Source organism: Diabrotica virgifera, chromosome 6, assembly GCF_917563875.1.
Source record: "Diabrotica virgifera virgifera chromosome 6, PGI_DIABVI_V3a".
NCBI lineage: Eukaryota > Metazoa > Arthropoda > Insecta > Coleoptera > Chrysomelidae > Diabrotica > Diabrotica virgifera.
The window spans coordinates 205,152,141-205,165,673 of record NC_065448.1 but is presented as its reverse complement, the minus strand read 5'-3'; the positions used below and the strand labels follow the sequence as shown (position 1 = coordinate 205,165,673).

The 13,533-nt window shown below is 31.3% G+C and overlaps 1 protein-coding gene across 1 annotated transcript in view; it reads right to left on the bottom strand.

The window, feature by feature from the left end:
• LOC126887140 (6-phosphogluconate dehydrogenase, decarboxylating) overlaps positions 1–13,533 on the bottom strand; it is a 48,590-nt gene that overhangs the window by 1,219 nt on the left and 33,838 nt on the right. The window contains exons 4-5 of the mRNA XM_050654502.1: positions 13,068–13,336; positions 4,855–5,092 (exon numbers count right to left, since the gene is read on the bottom strand). Coding sequence (XP_050510459.1) covers positions 4,855–5,092; positions 13,068–13,336 — 507 coding nt within the window. The remainder of the gene's footprint in view (positions 1–4,854; positions 5,093–13,067; positions 13,337–13,533) is intronic.

Below are 13,533 nucleotides of genomic sequence, written 5' to 3'. Positions count from 1 at the left end.
TAAGATTCAGGTTATGTTATGAAAACGTGAACAATTGTATGTAGTAAATAAAATTAGTTATTAAAATGCAGTACTGTACTCAAAATACAATTGATTAAATTTACCTTTATATAATAATTGCATATCACACCAATATTGTGGAGCAATATATAATTTTTCTGCTTCACTGACAGAAGGTATGAAATATACGTTAATTTGACAATTTCAATTGAAAATATGAATTATTTAAGATAGTTGCAATATTTCTTCGCGACTCGCGCACGGTCGTTTCTCGTTTCCCTTCCAAGTACTTGCACACCGCGAATAGCAACAGTACGACTAGATCAGAAGTTCTCCAACCAATTCAAGACCGAGAGAGGCATTAGACAAGGATGCATGTTGCCACCTGACTTATTCAACATTTATGGTGAACATGTCATAAGGATGGCTTTAGAAGGATGGGCCGGTGGAGTAACGGTAGCTGGTAGGAAAATCTCCAATTTAAGATTGGCTGATGACACTACACTTATATATAGCAGCAAATGAGCAAGAAATATTTGATCTCCTGGGAAGAGTTGAGTACGAAAGCAATAATGTTGGTCTGAAAATCAATAAAGCTATAAGACAGAATAATGGTGGAAGAGAGAGAGAGAGAGAGAGAGAGAGAGAGAGAGAGAGAGAGAGAGAGAGAGAGAGAGAGAGAGAGAGAGAGAGAGAGAGAAGGAGAGAGAGACATTTTTGAAGATTTGCAACTGTAAATCTGTAAGTTACACTCGTTGTCTAGTTTCTTCTTATTTTTATACAAAATTTTAATTACATTGTAGTTTTGGGCAGGCACAGTATTTAATAAATTTTTAAGCAGAGATAAAGAAGAGAAATTGTATATATATAAATATGTTTCTTGGAGATTATAAAACCCAAAATGTGGTTTGACTATATGGCATTACGCACATAAACTTATCACATAACTTAAAACACTATAAATAATACACAATCAAGATTTATGATACCGGAAACCATTATCCCAGTCTTACATATAAATATATACCTTTGTTAAAGATAAAAACTCACTGTTCCACTTCCGAATTGAAATAGGTATTTAAATCAGTGGTTTTTAAATTTATATTTTGGTATCTAAGTATGTTCTTTCATATGAAGTACGATAACGGATATTATTAAAATAATAATAAAATGTGTTACCTTATTTAAATATTCAATTCAAAACATGAACAGTATTGTAACGATTTTTCCAGAAACTGATTCTGAAAAATCGTACTGAAAAACCAAAATTTTTTGAACTCCTTTAATATACAAAAATTATTAAATTTTTGTTTTATGTTCCCTGAAATTCTCTTTAACCTTCCGATGACCAACCTTTTTTGTTAAACGGATGACCAACGGGGGTAAAAAATGACCCCAGGTCAAAAATGACCTGGAATGAATGTTTTCAGCATTTAAATCTTCATCTAACAATACATCCTCGTTTTCTGATACTATTTCATCTTCTATATCATCATAAAAATCGCTACCAGTAACAATTTCCTATAACTCACTCAGTAAGATATTTGCGGGCCATATCTTATATGTACCGGGTGTCCCAATAAGAATGGCTCTCGGCCATATCTCAGGAACCGTTTATAGTACAGCTTTGAGAAGAAAATATTTATAACAAAAGTCGCCTCGGGAAAAGCCTGGAAATTATTTTCATAATTGTAGGTCCACCGCTAGAGGGCGTAATTGAATATCAAAAATTAAAAAATCAAAATTTTACAAAATTTACCTAATGAAAGGGCACTGGAAATACAATCATCGTATTCTTCATAAAATTCTGCGCATATTTGATTTCACAAGTTTAGGTCTACCTTTGCAAATAAGAGGTGGGGGTGAGTGGGAACCTTCTTATGAAAAAATGGCTGTAAGTCCGGTTATGGCTAAATCGAATTTTGCATACTTGGTCTTGTTGAAAACAGCTCTTTTTCGTCAATGTGTCTTATTTTAGAAATAGCCCAATAGGTAGTATGCAAGCTAGGGGGCGTTATTTAATTATTTTCAGAAATCTAGTTTTCTTTGGAAAATATTAAATACAAGTATACATTTTTAATCTTGTATTACAAAATTAGACTAAATTAGCAACATAATACCGAAAACCGCATGTCGATACCTTTTTTCTATCTCGAGATATCTTAAGAAATGTGTAAATTTTAAACATAACTGTTACTGTCACCGGTAAACGAGGTTAAGGAAAAGTAGTGTGCTATGGAAAAAACAAATAAACATTTTCCAGATGTAAACGTATATAATTAATTAAAACAACAGTAAGACAAACAACACTATAAAATATAACAAAGAAATAAAAGCAACTACTTACTTAGTCTTAGTGACTGCGTAAATGTTCAAATTGTTACCTATCCTTTTCGATGCAAGCATTTACTCTTTCAAGAGTAGATTGAATAGCAACAGATTTAACTGTTATAATCTTTTATTTATGGGGACGGATTAAAGACCTTATTTTTGCCGCTAGGCCCACAACGCGAGAAAACATGATCTAGAATCTAGAGAATACGAGGCGCCATTAAAAGCATTGCGAAAGCAGAAATTGAGACTGCTGTTCAATCTACTTTTAAAAGAGTAAATGCTTGCTTCTAAAATGACGAGCAACAATTTGAACATTTAGGTCGTCACTAAGTAAAAAGTTGGTTTTATATGTTTTTTATATTTTATAGTGTTGTTTGTCTTATTGTTGTGTTAATTAATTGTATACGTTTACATCTGGAAAATGTTTCTTTGTTTTTTCCATAGCATACTACTTTTCGTTAACTTCGTTTACCGGTGACATTAACAGTCGTTTAAAATTTACACGTTTCTTAAGATATCTCGAGATAGAAAAAAGGTATAGACATGCGGTTTTCGGTATTATGTTGCTAATTTGGTCTAATTTTGTAATACAGGATTGAAAATGCATACTTGTATTTAATATTCTCCAAAGAAAACTAGATTTCCGAAAATAATTAAATAACGCCTACTAGCTGACATATTACTTATTAGGCTCTTTCGAAAATAAGACTCTTACATTGACGAAAAAGAGCTGTTTTCAACAAGACCAAGTATGCAAAATTCGATTTAGCAGAACCGGACTTACAGCCATTTTTTCATAAGAAGGTTCCCACTCACCCCCACCTCTTATTTGCAAAGGTAGACTTAAACTTGTGAAATCAAATATGCGCAGAATGTTATGAAGAATACGATGATTGGATTTCCAGTGCCCTTTCATAAATTTTGTAAAATTTTGATTTTTTAATTTTTGATATTCAATTACGCCCTCTAGCGGTGGACCTACAATTATGAAAATAATTTCCAGGCTTTTCCCGAGGCAACTTTTGTTATAAATATTTTTTTCTCAAAGCTGTACTATAAACGGTTCCTGAGATATGGCCGAGAGCCATTCTTATTGGGACACCCGGTACACAAAATACTAAGAAACTATAATAATATACGCCAGGAAATAATAATAATGACTAACTGTAGCAGACAGGAATGTCATGATTCGTACATAACAGGCACCACAGTCTAAAAATAGATTTTGATAATGCGCAGTGTAAAACTACTTGGAATTCCACATAATAGACGGTATTTTACTAAACATCAACTTCAGAATATATTTTTTATTCGTAAAATATAGGGAATTTTTTTTATTTCAAAATATGAGGATATCTAGAATGATATTAAAGTCAAATAAAAAAATATTGAGTTAAAAATTGAAAATACGTTTGAATTTATTAATGAAAAACATACGCTGTAAAGCTGAAAAACCTAATGTTGAATGATGCCGTTGTTGGTGTACACGAGTTGGTTTTTTACGATATAATTAAAAAATTATATAATTTTTTAGTGCAAGTATTAAAAGATGGGATTTACTATGTATTATTACGACTTTGGATTCATCGCGTTTGCCAAGTGAAACCCGGTGGTCATCCAGACATGATGCTGTTATGGCTTTGCGTCGAGCTTTCCGATAAATAATGAGATCTTTATATATAATGGTCTAATAATAATACATTATTAGAGCATATGAATAATTTTGAACTTGTCGTTAACATTACTATTCAATCTAAAATACTTAACTTTATTAATCTAACATCAAAATTTTTGCAATCTGAAGCGGCAGAGTTAACGGTCGCCCTTAAACTTTTTGAAAAAACTCGTTATAATCTTCTAGAAATGAGAAATTCGTTTTTCGAAACTTTAGCAGAAGCAGCATCAGGAATAGCAGAATAGTGGGGTATTATACCGAAATTTAAAAATAAACGGATAAAACGTATAAAAAATTTTACGATGAGCTCAGCTGCGACGTAAAAATAACTTAACGCGTAGAAAAAACAGTTTTGAAGTTAAAGTTTTCAATAAAAATTTAGATATATTATAATATTGCAACAAGTTATTAATAGGTTTGACGGATTAAGAGATATTATGTACAATTTGTACAACAGGTTTTCATTTCTATTCCCAAAAAATCTATTAACACTAACTGATGAAAACTTATTAAATAATTAAATAATTGTCATTTACACATATTTTCTTATACTGTTATTAGTTGTCGTTATGTAAATAAGGGGACCCACGAAAATTGTCGCGGGAGGGCCCCTCAATCTTCAGCTGAAGGTAGAGACGAATTTGCAATGATTGTAGCCAGCCTTCATTCGTGGAGTCGGCACTAGAAGAGGAAAGTTTGTACATAATATTCTTACAGTAACCCAAAGAATACGGAATGTTATTAAAAACATTTCCAAAGGTTTTATCTGTCCATCACTTTTTACAGATTGAGAAGGTACATAACAAAACATATTTTACACTTTTATTAACTAGGTATACACTTACCTAAAGTGACAGCAGTAGTTAGAACATTCCTCCATCCCTGTTGAGCTTTGGTAATAGCGTCTAAAAAGAATGGGTCCAATAACAAGGAGTTAAGGTTCATGTCTTTGTCAAAGGCTTCCTTAATCTTTCCCAAAAATACTGATCTGATGATGCATCCACCTCTCCACATAAGGGCGATTGCTCCGTAATCTAGTTCCCAGTTATGTACCTTTGCAGCTTCCCTCAACAACATGAATCCCTAAAATGAAAGAAATTTTATTACAAATATTTCATTTGTAAGGTACCTTACAATATTATTGACTACCACTTTATGAAATTTCGGCTAAGACAATAATCTAAATAGTCAAACGCCAAAAAAAAAAACAAGTTAATAGAACTTAATTACTATCAGTGACAATTATACAGGGTGTCCCGAAAAGATTGGTCATAAATTATACCACACATTCTGCGGTCAAAAATAGTTCGATTGAACCTAACTTACCTTAGTACAAATATGCTCATAAAAAAAGTTACAGCCCTTTGAACTTACAAAATGAAAATCGATTTTTTTCAATATATCGAACACTATTAGAGATTTTTTATTGAAAATTGACATGTATCATTCTTATGGCAGTAGCATCTTAAAACAAAGTTATAGTGAAGTTTTTCCACCCCATAAAAATTTTATGGGGGTTTTGTTCCCTTAAACCCCCCCCATACTTTTGTATACGTTCCAATTAATTCATTATTGTGGTATCATTAGTTAAACACAACGTTTTTAAAACTTTTTTGACTCTTACTATTTTTTCAATAAGCCAGTTTTTGGCTTCTTTTTTAATATATTTACATAAAAATTTTATGGGGGTTTTGTTCCTTTAAATCCCCCAAATGTTTGTGTACGTTCCAATTACACTATTATTGTGGTACCATTAGTTAAACACAGTGTTTTTAAAACTTTTTTGCCTCTTAGTCTTTTTTTGACAAATCACCTTTTATCGAGATATGGCTTCTTTTTCAAAATATACCTAAAAATGTAAATTATAAATACATTTTCAGATTATTAACAGGTCTCTATAATCGTACTTAACCATATACAAATATGTGGTGGATTCGACAAATATTCAAAATAGGTCGATAAACACTGGCTTATCAAAAAAGTACTAGGAGGCAAAAAAGGTTTAGAAACATTTTGTTTAACTAATGGTGTCACAATAATAATTTAATTGGAACGTACATAAAAGTTTGGGGGGTTTAAAGGAACCAAACCCCCTTAAAATTTTTATGGGGTGCACAAATTTCACTTTAATTTTCTTTTAAGATGTTGCTGCCATAATAATGCCACATGTCCATTTTCAATGAAAAATCTCGAAGGGTTTTCGATATATGAAAAAAAATCGATTTTCATTTTGTAACTTCAAAGGGCTGTAACTTTTTTTTTGTGCACTATTGTATATAGGTAAGTGAGGTTCAATCAACATATTTTTGATCCCAGGATCTGTGGTATAATTTATGACCATACTTTTCGGGACACCCTGTATAATCATCATCGTGATTTGGTGCAGCCGATATGTGAAACAATTGTGAATTTAATAATAGAAGTATATAATTTGGACCACATATACTGCACATATAAAGGTTCAAATTTAGATATGAGGCCACCTCATATTTTGTCTTTTACAAAAATGGCGAGGATTCAAAATGGCGACTATACATTGTGACTAATAGCACGATAACTTTTGAATGAGACTTCAGATTTCAACCAAATTTGGTATATAGGTTCTTTTTTGATGTATAAGGTCGAGGTCTTGAACAGGAAGAATCGGTTTACCAGAAGTTGTGTTTTTCCTGGTTTTTATGTAAAAATATGTTGTTTTTTTCAATTCTTTCACCCTGTATGTATTAATTTTTCAAAAAGTTAATACAACCATTGAAAAGAGCGTAAAAATATTTTTAACTTTTTAGTTATGTTAATTACCATTTAATAAATGCAAAACGTATCTTCACATGTACCTATATGCGGCAGATTCGTGCAAATATTATAAGAATTATTGTGCATTTAATGTTAGAAGCATATAATTTGGACCACATATACTACACATACAAAAGTTCAAATTTAGATACAAGTCCATCTCAGTTTTTGTTCCTTTTACAAAAATGGTGGGCATTCAAAATGGCGACTATGCGACTAATAGCACGATAACTTTTGAAGGAAACGTCAGATTTCAACCAAATTTGGTATATAGGTTCTTTTTTGATGAATAATATCGAGGTCTTGATTTGGAAGAATCGGTTTACCAGAATTTGTGTTTTTACTGTTTTTATATGTAATAATATGTTGTTTTTTTTTCAATTCTTTCACCCTGTATATATAAATTTTTCAAAAAGGTAATAACGCCATTGCAAAGAGTGTAAATATATTACCATTTAATAAATGCATAACGTATGTTCACATGTACCTAGGGGCGGCAGATTAATTTTGAATGCCCGCCATTTTTGTAAAAGACTAAATCTGAGATAGCCTCAGATCTAAATTTGAATCTTTGTATGTGTAGTATGTGTGGTCCAAATTATATGCTTCTGCCATTAAATGCACAATAATTCTTATATTATTATTTGCATGAATCTGTCTCACATAGGTACCTACATGTGAAGATACGTTATGCAAGTATTAAATGGTAATTAATATAACTAAAGAGTTCAAAATATTTCTAAAAAATATGTTTACGCTCTTTTCAACGCCGGTATCACCTTTTTGAAAAATTAATATATACAGGGCTAAAGAATTGAAAAAGAAACAACATATTTTTACCTAAAAAAAACAGTAAAAACACAAATTCTGGTAAACCGATGCTTCCCGTTCAAGACCTCGATATTATTCATCAAAAAAAGAACCTATATACCAAATTTGGTTGAAATCTGACATCTCGTTCAAAAGTTATCGTGCTGTTAGTCACATATGTATAGTCGCCATTTTGAATGCCCGCCATTTTTGTAAAAGGATCAAAAACTGAGATGGCCTCGTATCTAAATTTGAACCTCTATATGTGTAGTATATGTGGTCCCAATTATATGCTTCTACCATTAAATGCACAATAATTCTAATAATATTTGCACGAATCTGCCGCACATAGGTACATGTGAAGATATGTTTGCGATAAATGGTAATTACCATAATTAAAAAGTTAAAAATATTTCCTAAAAAATATCTTTACGTCTTTTTAATGGCCGTATTAACTATTTGAAAAATTAATAGATACAGGGTGAAATAATTGAAAAAAAAAACAACATATTTTTACATAAAAACCAGGAAAAACACAATTTCTGGTAAACCGATTCTTTCGATTCAAGACCTCGATCTTATACATCAAAAAAAGAACCTATATACCAAATTTGGTTGAAATCTGAAGTCTCGTTCAAAAGTTATCGTGCTGTTAGTCAGATATGTATAGTCGCCATTTTGATTCCCTGCCATTTTTGTAAAAGGCAAAATCTGAGATGGCCTCCTATCTAATTTTGAACCTTTATATGTGTAGTATATTGTGGTCCAAATTATATGCTTCTATCATTAAATGCACAATTCTTATAATATTTGCACGAATCTGTCGCACTAATTATTAGCATCTAGCTTAAGAACTAGTGGACATACGTTTCTTCTAATTTAAGCCATTTTTTCGGTTTTATTTGTATGTTTAAAATTTCTTAAAATGTGATTCATAGTTTTCTTTACTTTTTGTCTATCGTCTCAAAGACTATTCTTTCCCTTTCAATAAAGTTTCTGGTATATCTTTTATGTTTTGTAGTATCTTACACAGAGTCGGAACGTTCCTTTTCAGTCAGTTTTCTAGTCTACCTTAGATCTTTTGTAATGACTTATACATATCGCAAAAGAAGGCAAAGAACTGAACATGGCCGTATACAAACACAATATATTCAATGATATACATTTTTTCTAAAGTACGGAGGACAAGATCTGACCAAACAACTATTAAAACTAATCCAAAATATAATAGAACAAAAGAGAATAGCACAAGAATGAAGATAAAACATCCTAATACCTTTCTTTAAAAAAGAAGACAAATAGGACCCGAAGAATTACAGAGGAATTAAATTATTAAACACAACATTAAAATTAACAACCAAAAAAAAAACAAACATTAACAAAAGAACAACAAGGTTTCAGGTCAGGAAGATCATACAACAACGCTACAGGGTGATTGATTAGTGGGGTAAAGCTCAATAGCTCCGCTATTCGCGGTGTGCAATAGTGATGTTGATTATAGTTACTTTCGAGTATTCGTCACAAATCGTTACTTTTGTATAAAGTAATCATTTACAGTATTCGTTACTTTGATTACTATGATTAGTTTTGTTACTTTTGTATTTGAGTACCGGTAATCATATCGAGAATCGTATTTCTCAGTAGGTAGGTATTTTGTATAGGAATTCCGATATAACAAGTAATCATTTACAGTTTTCGTTACTTTGATTACTATGATTACTTTGTATTTGAGTACCGGTAATCATATTGAGAATCGTATTAATAACGACTTATTATATTGGACGAAGTACGAAGTAATCAGAGTAATCAAAGTAGATACAATAGTCGTTACTCGCTCTGTTACGATTGCTACGAAGTAACCAGAGTAATTAAAGTAATCAAAGTAAATACAATAGTCGTTACTCGCTCTAATACGATTGGTAAGAAGTAACGAAGTAATAAAAGTAATCAAAGTAGATACAATAGTCGTTACTGGCTGTGATAGGATTGGTACGAAGTAATCAGAGTAATCAAAGTAACGATTTGCCTCTCTGTATAGTAATCGTTACTTTCGGTATTCGTAAGTAACGAGTACTTTGTAACGAATAGTTACTTTTTCAACATCACTAGTGTGCAAGTACTCGGAAGGAATACGCGAAACGATCGTGCGCGAATAGCGGAGAAATATTGCAACTTTCTTAAATAATTCATATTGTCAATTGAAATTGTCAAATTGACGTACATTTCATACCTATTGTAATTTAAGAAGAAAAATTATATATTGCTTCACAATATTGATATGATATGCAATTATTTTATAAAGGTAAATTTAATTAATTGTATTTTGCTTGCAGTACTTCATTTTAATAACTAATTTTATTTACTACATACAATTGTTTACGTTTAAATAACATAACCTAAATCTTATTTTTTCTTCTTATTATTTTTTGGACTATGGCATTGACAATTATCCAGTAACCAGGACCATATGATTGGCCAATATAATTAAAAGTGCGAATAAAAGTGCAGAGCGAAGAAACCAGGTGTCGCTTTTCCGAACTTGCACGGTCCCAATAGTAATAGATAGCAATAAAAGTTAATAACAAAAATTTTAGCCACCTTTGAGCTTCACATTACAAAATTAGAATGTTACAGGGTGTTCGATAACACAGTGGCAGACCAAACTTATGTTTTTTTTTAAATGGAACACCCTATATTTTATTTTATATTCGCAATCCTGTTAACTTCTCCATCACAAAAATTTAAAGGTTTGTTATGTTATACAGGGTATTTACAAAGTTTTAACCAATTTTGTATGAAAATCGTATTAAGTTCAACTCCCTGTATAAATAAAAATAAGCACAACAGCAATGGTTTATTCATGCCATATTTTTTTATTTATTATCAAAATTTTCAAGAATTATTGACATTGCTATTTTTCTTTATATCAAATACAGGGTGAGTCAAAACGCAAGTACGTTATTTTCCCAGTATTGTTAAATATAACACCCTGTATTTTAGATCATTATTGAAAAGTAACATTACCGTACTTTAATTTTTATATAACATTCGCTATGTCCAAATTTATTAGTTTTCGAGATATTTTCATTTTTCAGAGCAAATTATTTTAGGTGTCTAAATTTATCTAAATTTTAAGTAAGCCATGACTGAATTGACAATTGACGATTACTTATTATCAATCAAAAAAAAAACACAACCACGACATGCAACATTTTTGAAACAATTAAAAACTACTTTTTTATGTAAATGCAACAAATAAACAAAGAAAATTAGTAATAAATTTTACAAAAAAACACACAAACACAAAATATAACATTTTGTGAAGACAATTAAACACTGCTTTTGTATGTAAATGTAACAATGTAACAAATAAAGAACGAAACATAATTTATCAGTAATACATTTTGCAAAAAACATGTTTGAAAAAATTAGAAGCTACTTTTAATAAAATATTTTTAATATTTAATTACATAAGGTGTTCAAAATTACCTCCTAACACATTTATGCACGCCTAAAAACGATCATTGAATGAGCTACTTTCTCTACGAAGCAATTGTAAATTAACACATCAAAATACACTTTGTATTCTATTTTTCATCTCATCCCTTGTAGTTGGAGGTATTTTATAAACTTCATTATTAACGTAACCCCAAAAAAATCAGTCCAGTTTATTCAATTCTGGTGATTTGGGTGGCCACGCTACTGGTTCATTGAAAAATGAAAATATCTCGAAAACTAATAAATTTAGACATAGGGAATGTTATCTAAAAATTAAAGTACGGTAATGGTACTTTTCAATAGTGATATAAAGTACAGGGTGTTCCATTTAAAATTACTGAGAAAATAATGTACTTACGTTTTGACTCACCCTGTATTTGATATAAAGAAAATTAGCAATACCAATCATTCTTGAAAATTTTGACAATACGTAAAAAATATGGCATTAACAAACCATTGCTGTTTTGCTTATTTTTATTTATACAGGGAGTTGAACTTGTTATGATTTTCATATAAAATTGGTCATAACTTTGTAAATTCCCTGTATAACATAACAAACCTTTATATTTTTGTGATGGAGAAGTTAACAGGATTTTGAATTTAAAATAAAATATAGGGAGTTCCATTTTAAAAAAACATAAATTTGGTCTGCCACTGTGTTATCGAACACCCCTGTAACATTCTAACTAATTTTGTAATGTGAAGCTCAAAGTTGGCTACAATTTTTGTTATTACTTTTTATTGCCATCTATTACTACCGCGGATCTATTGAGCTTTACCCCACTAATCAATCACCCTGTATATTGATAATGAGGCATGTTCACGATGGAAAATATCTACCAGAACAATGCAATAAAGGTAAAAGTAGAAGATGAACTAGCTGCCCAATTGAAGCTGGCAATGGAATAATACAGGGGGATTCCGTAAGTCCTATATTGTTCAACCTGATCATGGATGAAATAATAAAAAAAAGTAAGAACTAACAAAAGATACCCAATGGGAGAAAAATAATTCAAAATAATCTGCTATGCAATACTAATTTCTAACGAAGAAGATGATTTACAACGTATGCTACACCAATTTAATATAACCGCCAGGAAATTTAACATGTTAATTGCTCTAAAAAAGACAAAATGCATGGTTATAACAGCAAAAACATATGAATTAGAGTTGGAGGGTCAGATAATAGAACAAGTGATGGAGTTTAAATATCTAGGCATCACACTATCTAGTTTACGGAAAGCTCGAAACAGCAGTGGAAGATCAAATGAATAGAGCAAACAGAGCCGCAGCACACCGTAGATTGCCGAGTGATAGAGAAATAAAAATATAGGAAACGAAATGAAAGAAACATTCATCAGACCAATAATGACATATACGGCGGAAACACGAACTAACACAGAGGACAAAAAATGCTAGAAACAGTAGAGATGACAACCCTTCGAAAAATCCATGGTACGACACTATGTGATAGAGCTAGATGTACAGATATATGACGGAGATGCAAGGTGGACAACATTAATAACTGGGTTATTAAGAAACGTAAGTGGACAATGGAATGTCCACATAAGACGAATGTCAATAGATAGAGTAGTAAGAACGGCGTGAGAGGTTCCCCAATAGGAAGATGACCAATGGGAAAACCACGAAAACGATGAAACGAGAACTTACTGGAGGCACATTGAAAAAACAGACAGAGTCATGTCTTTACAAAAAGTAGATGATTTACATTGGCTAAAAGTTATACTTTTATATGGCATTGGGAAAGAGCACTTTACATCAACAATCGCCTGAGAGGTGACATTTTTATGCCACCTCTAACGTTGTTAGTTTTTACAGTCAGCCAATTAATATTCTTACCACTACACTACCAAATCGTTAATTTTTTTTTAAGAATTTATATTTGTGATATGATTTTTCAACTAAGTGTAAGTTATTCTCCTATATTAAAACTTACCTGAGTGTAAGACACGATCTTGGCAGCATACAATGCTTGTTCAAGATCATCGAGGAATTTGGCGACATTTCCGGAGAATTTAGCATTAGGTCCTTGAAGTTTGGTACTGGCGTGTTGTCTCTCGGTCTTGAGAGCTGAAAGGCAACGGCTGAAGACTGATTCACCGATTAGAGTAACTGGAACTCCATAGTTAAGGGCGGATATAGCTGTCCATTTTCCTGTTCCTTTTTGACCAGCTGTATCACGGATTTTGGGAAGAAGGTATTGGCCTAAAAATAATATTAATTAAATAATTATTAAGATGAGAAAGTGCATAGATTGCATGCATATTTCGTTAGATCTTATTAGACTGTGTTAGAATATATTTCCAACTGCAAAGAAACTATAGGTACATGATATTTATTTATTTATTTTATTTTATTTATTTATTTAACGGGACGAACCCTTTTTCCTTACCAAAAATTAC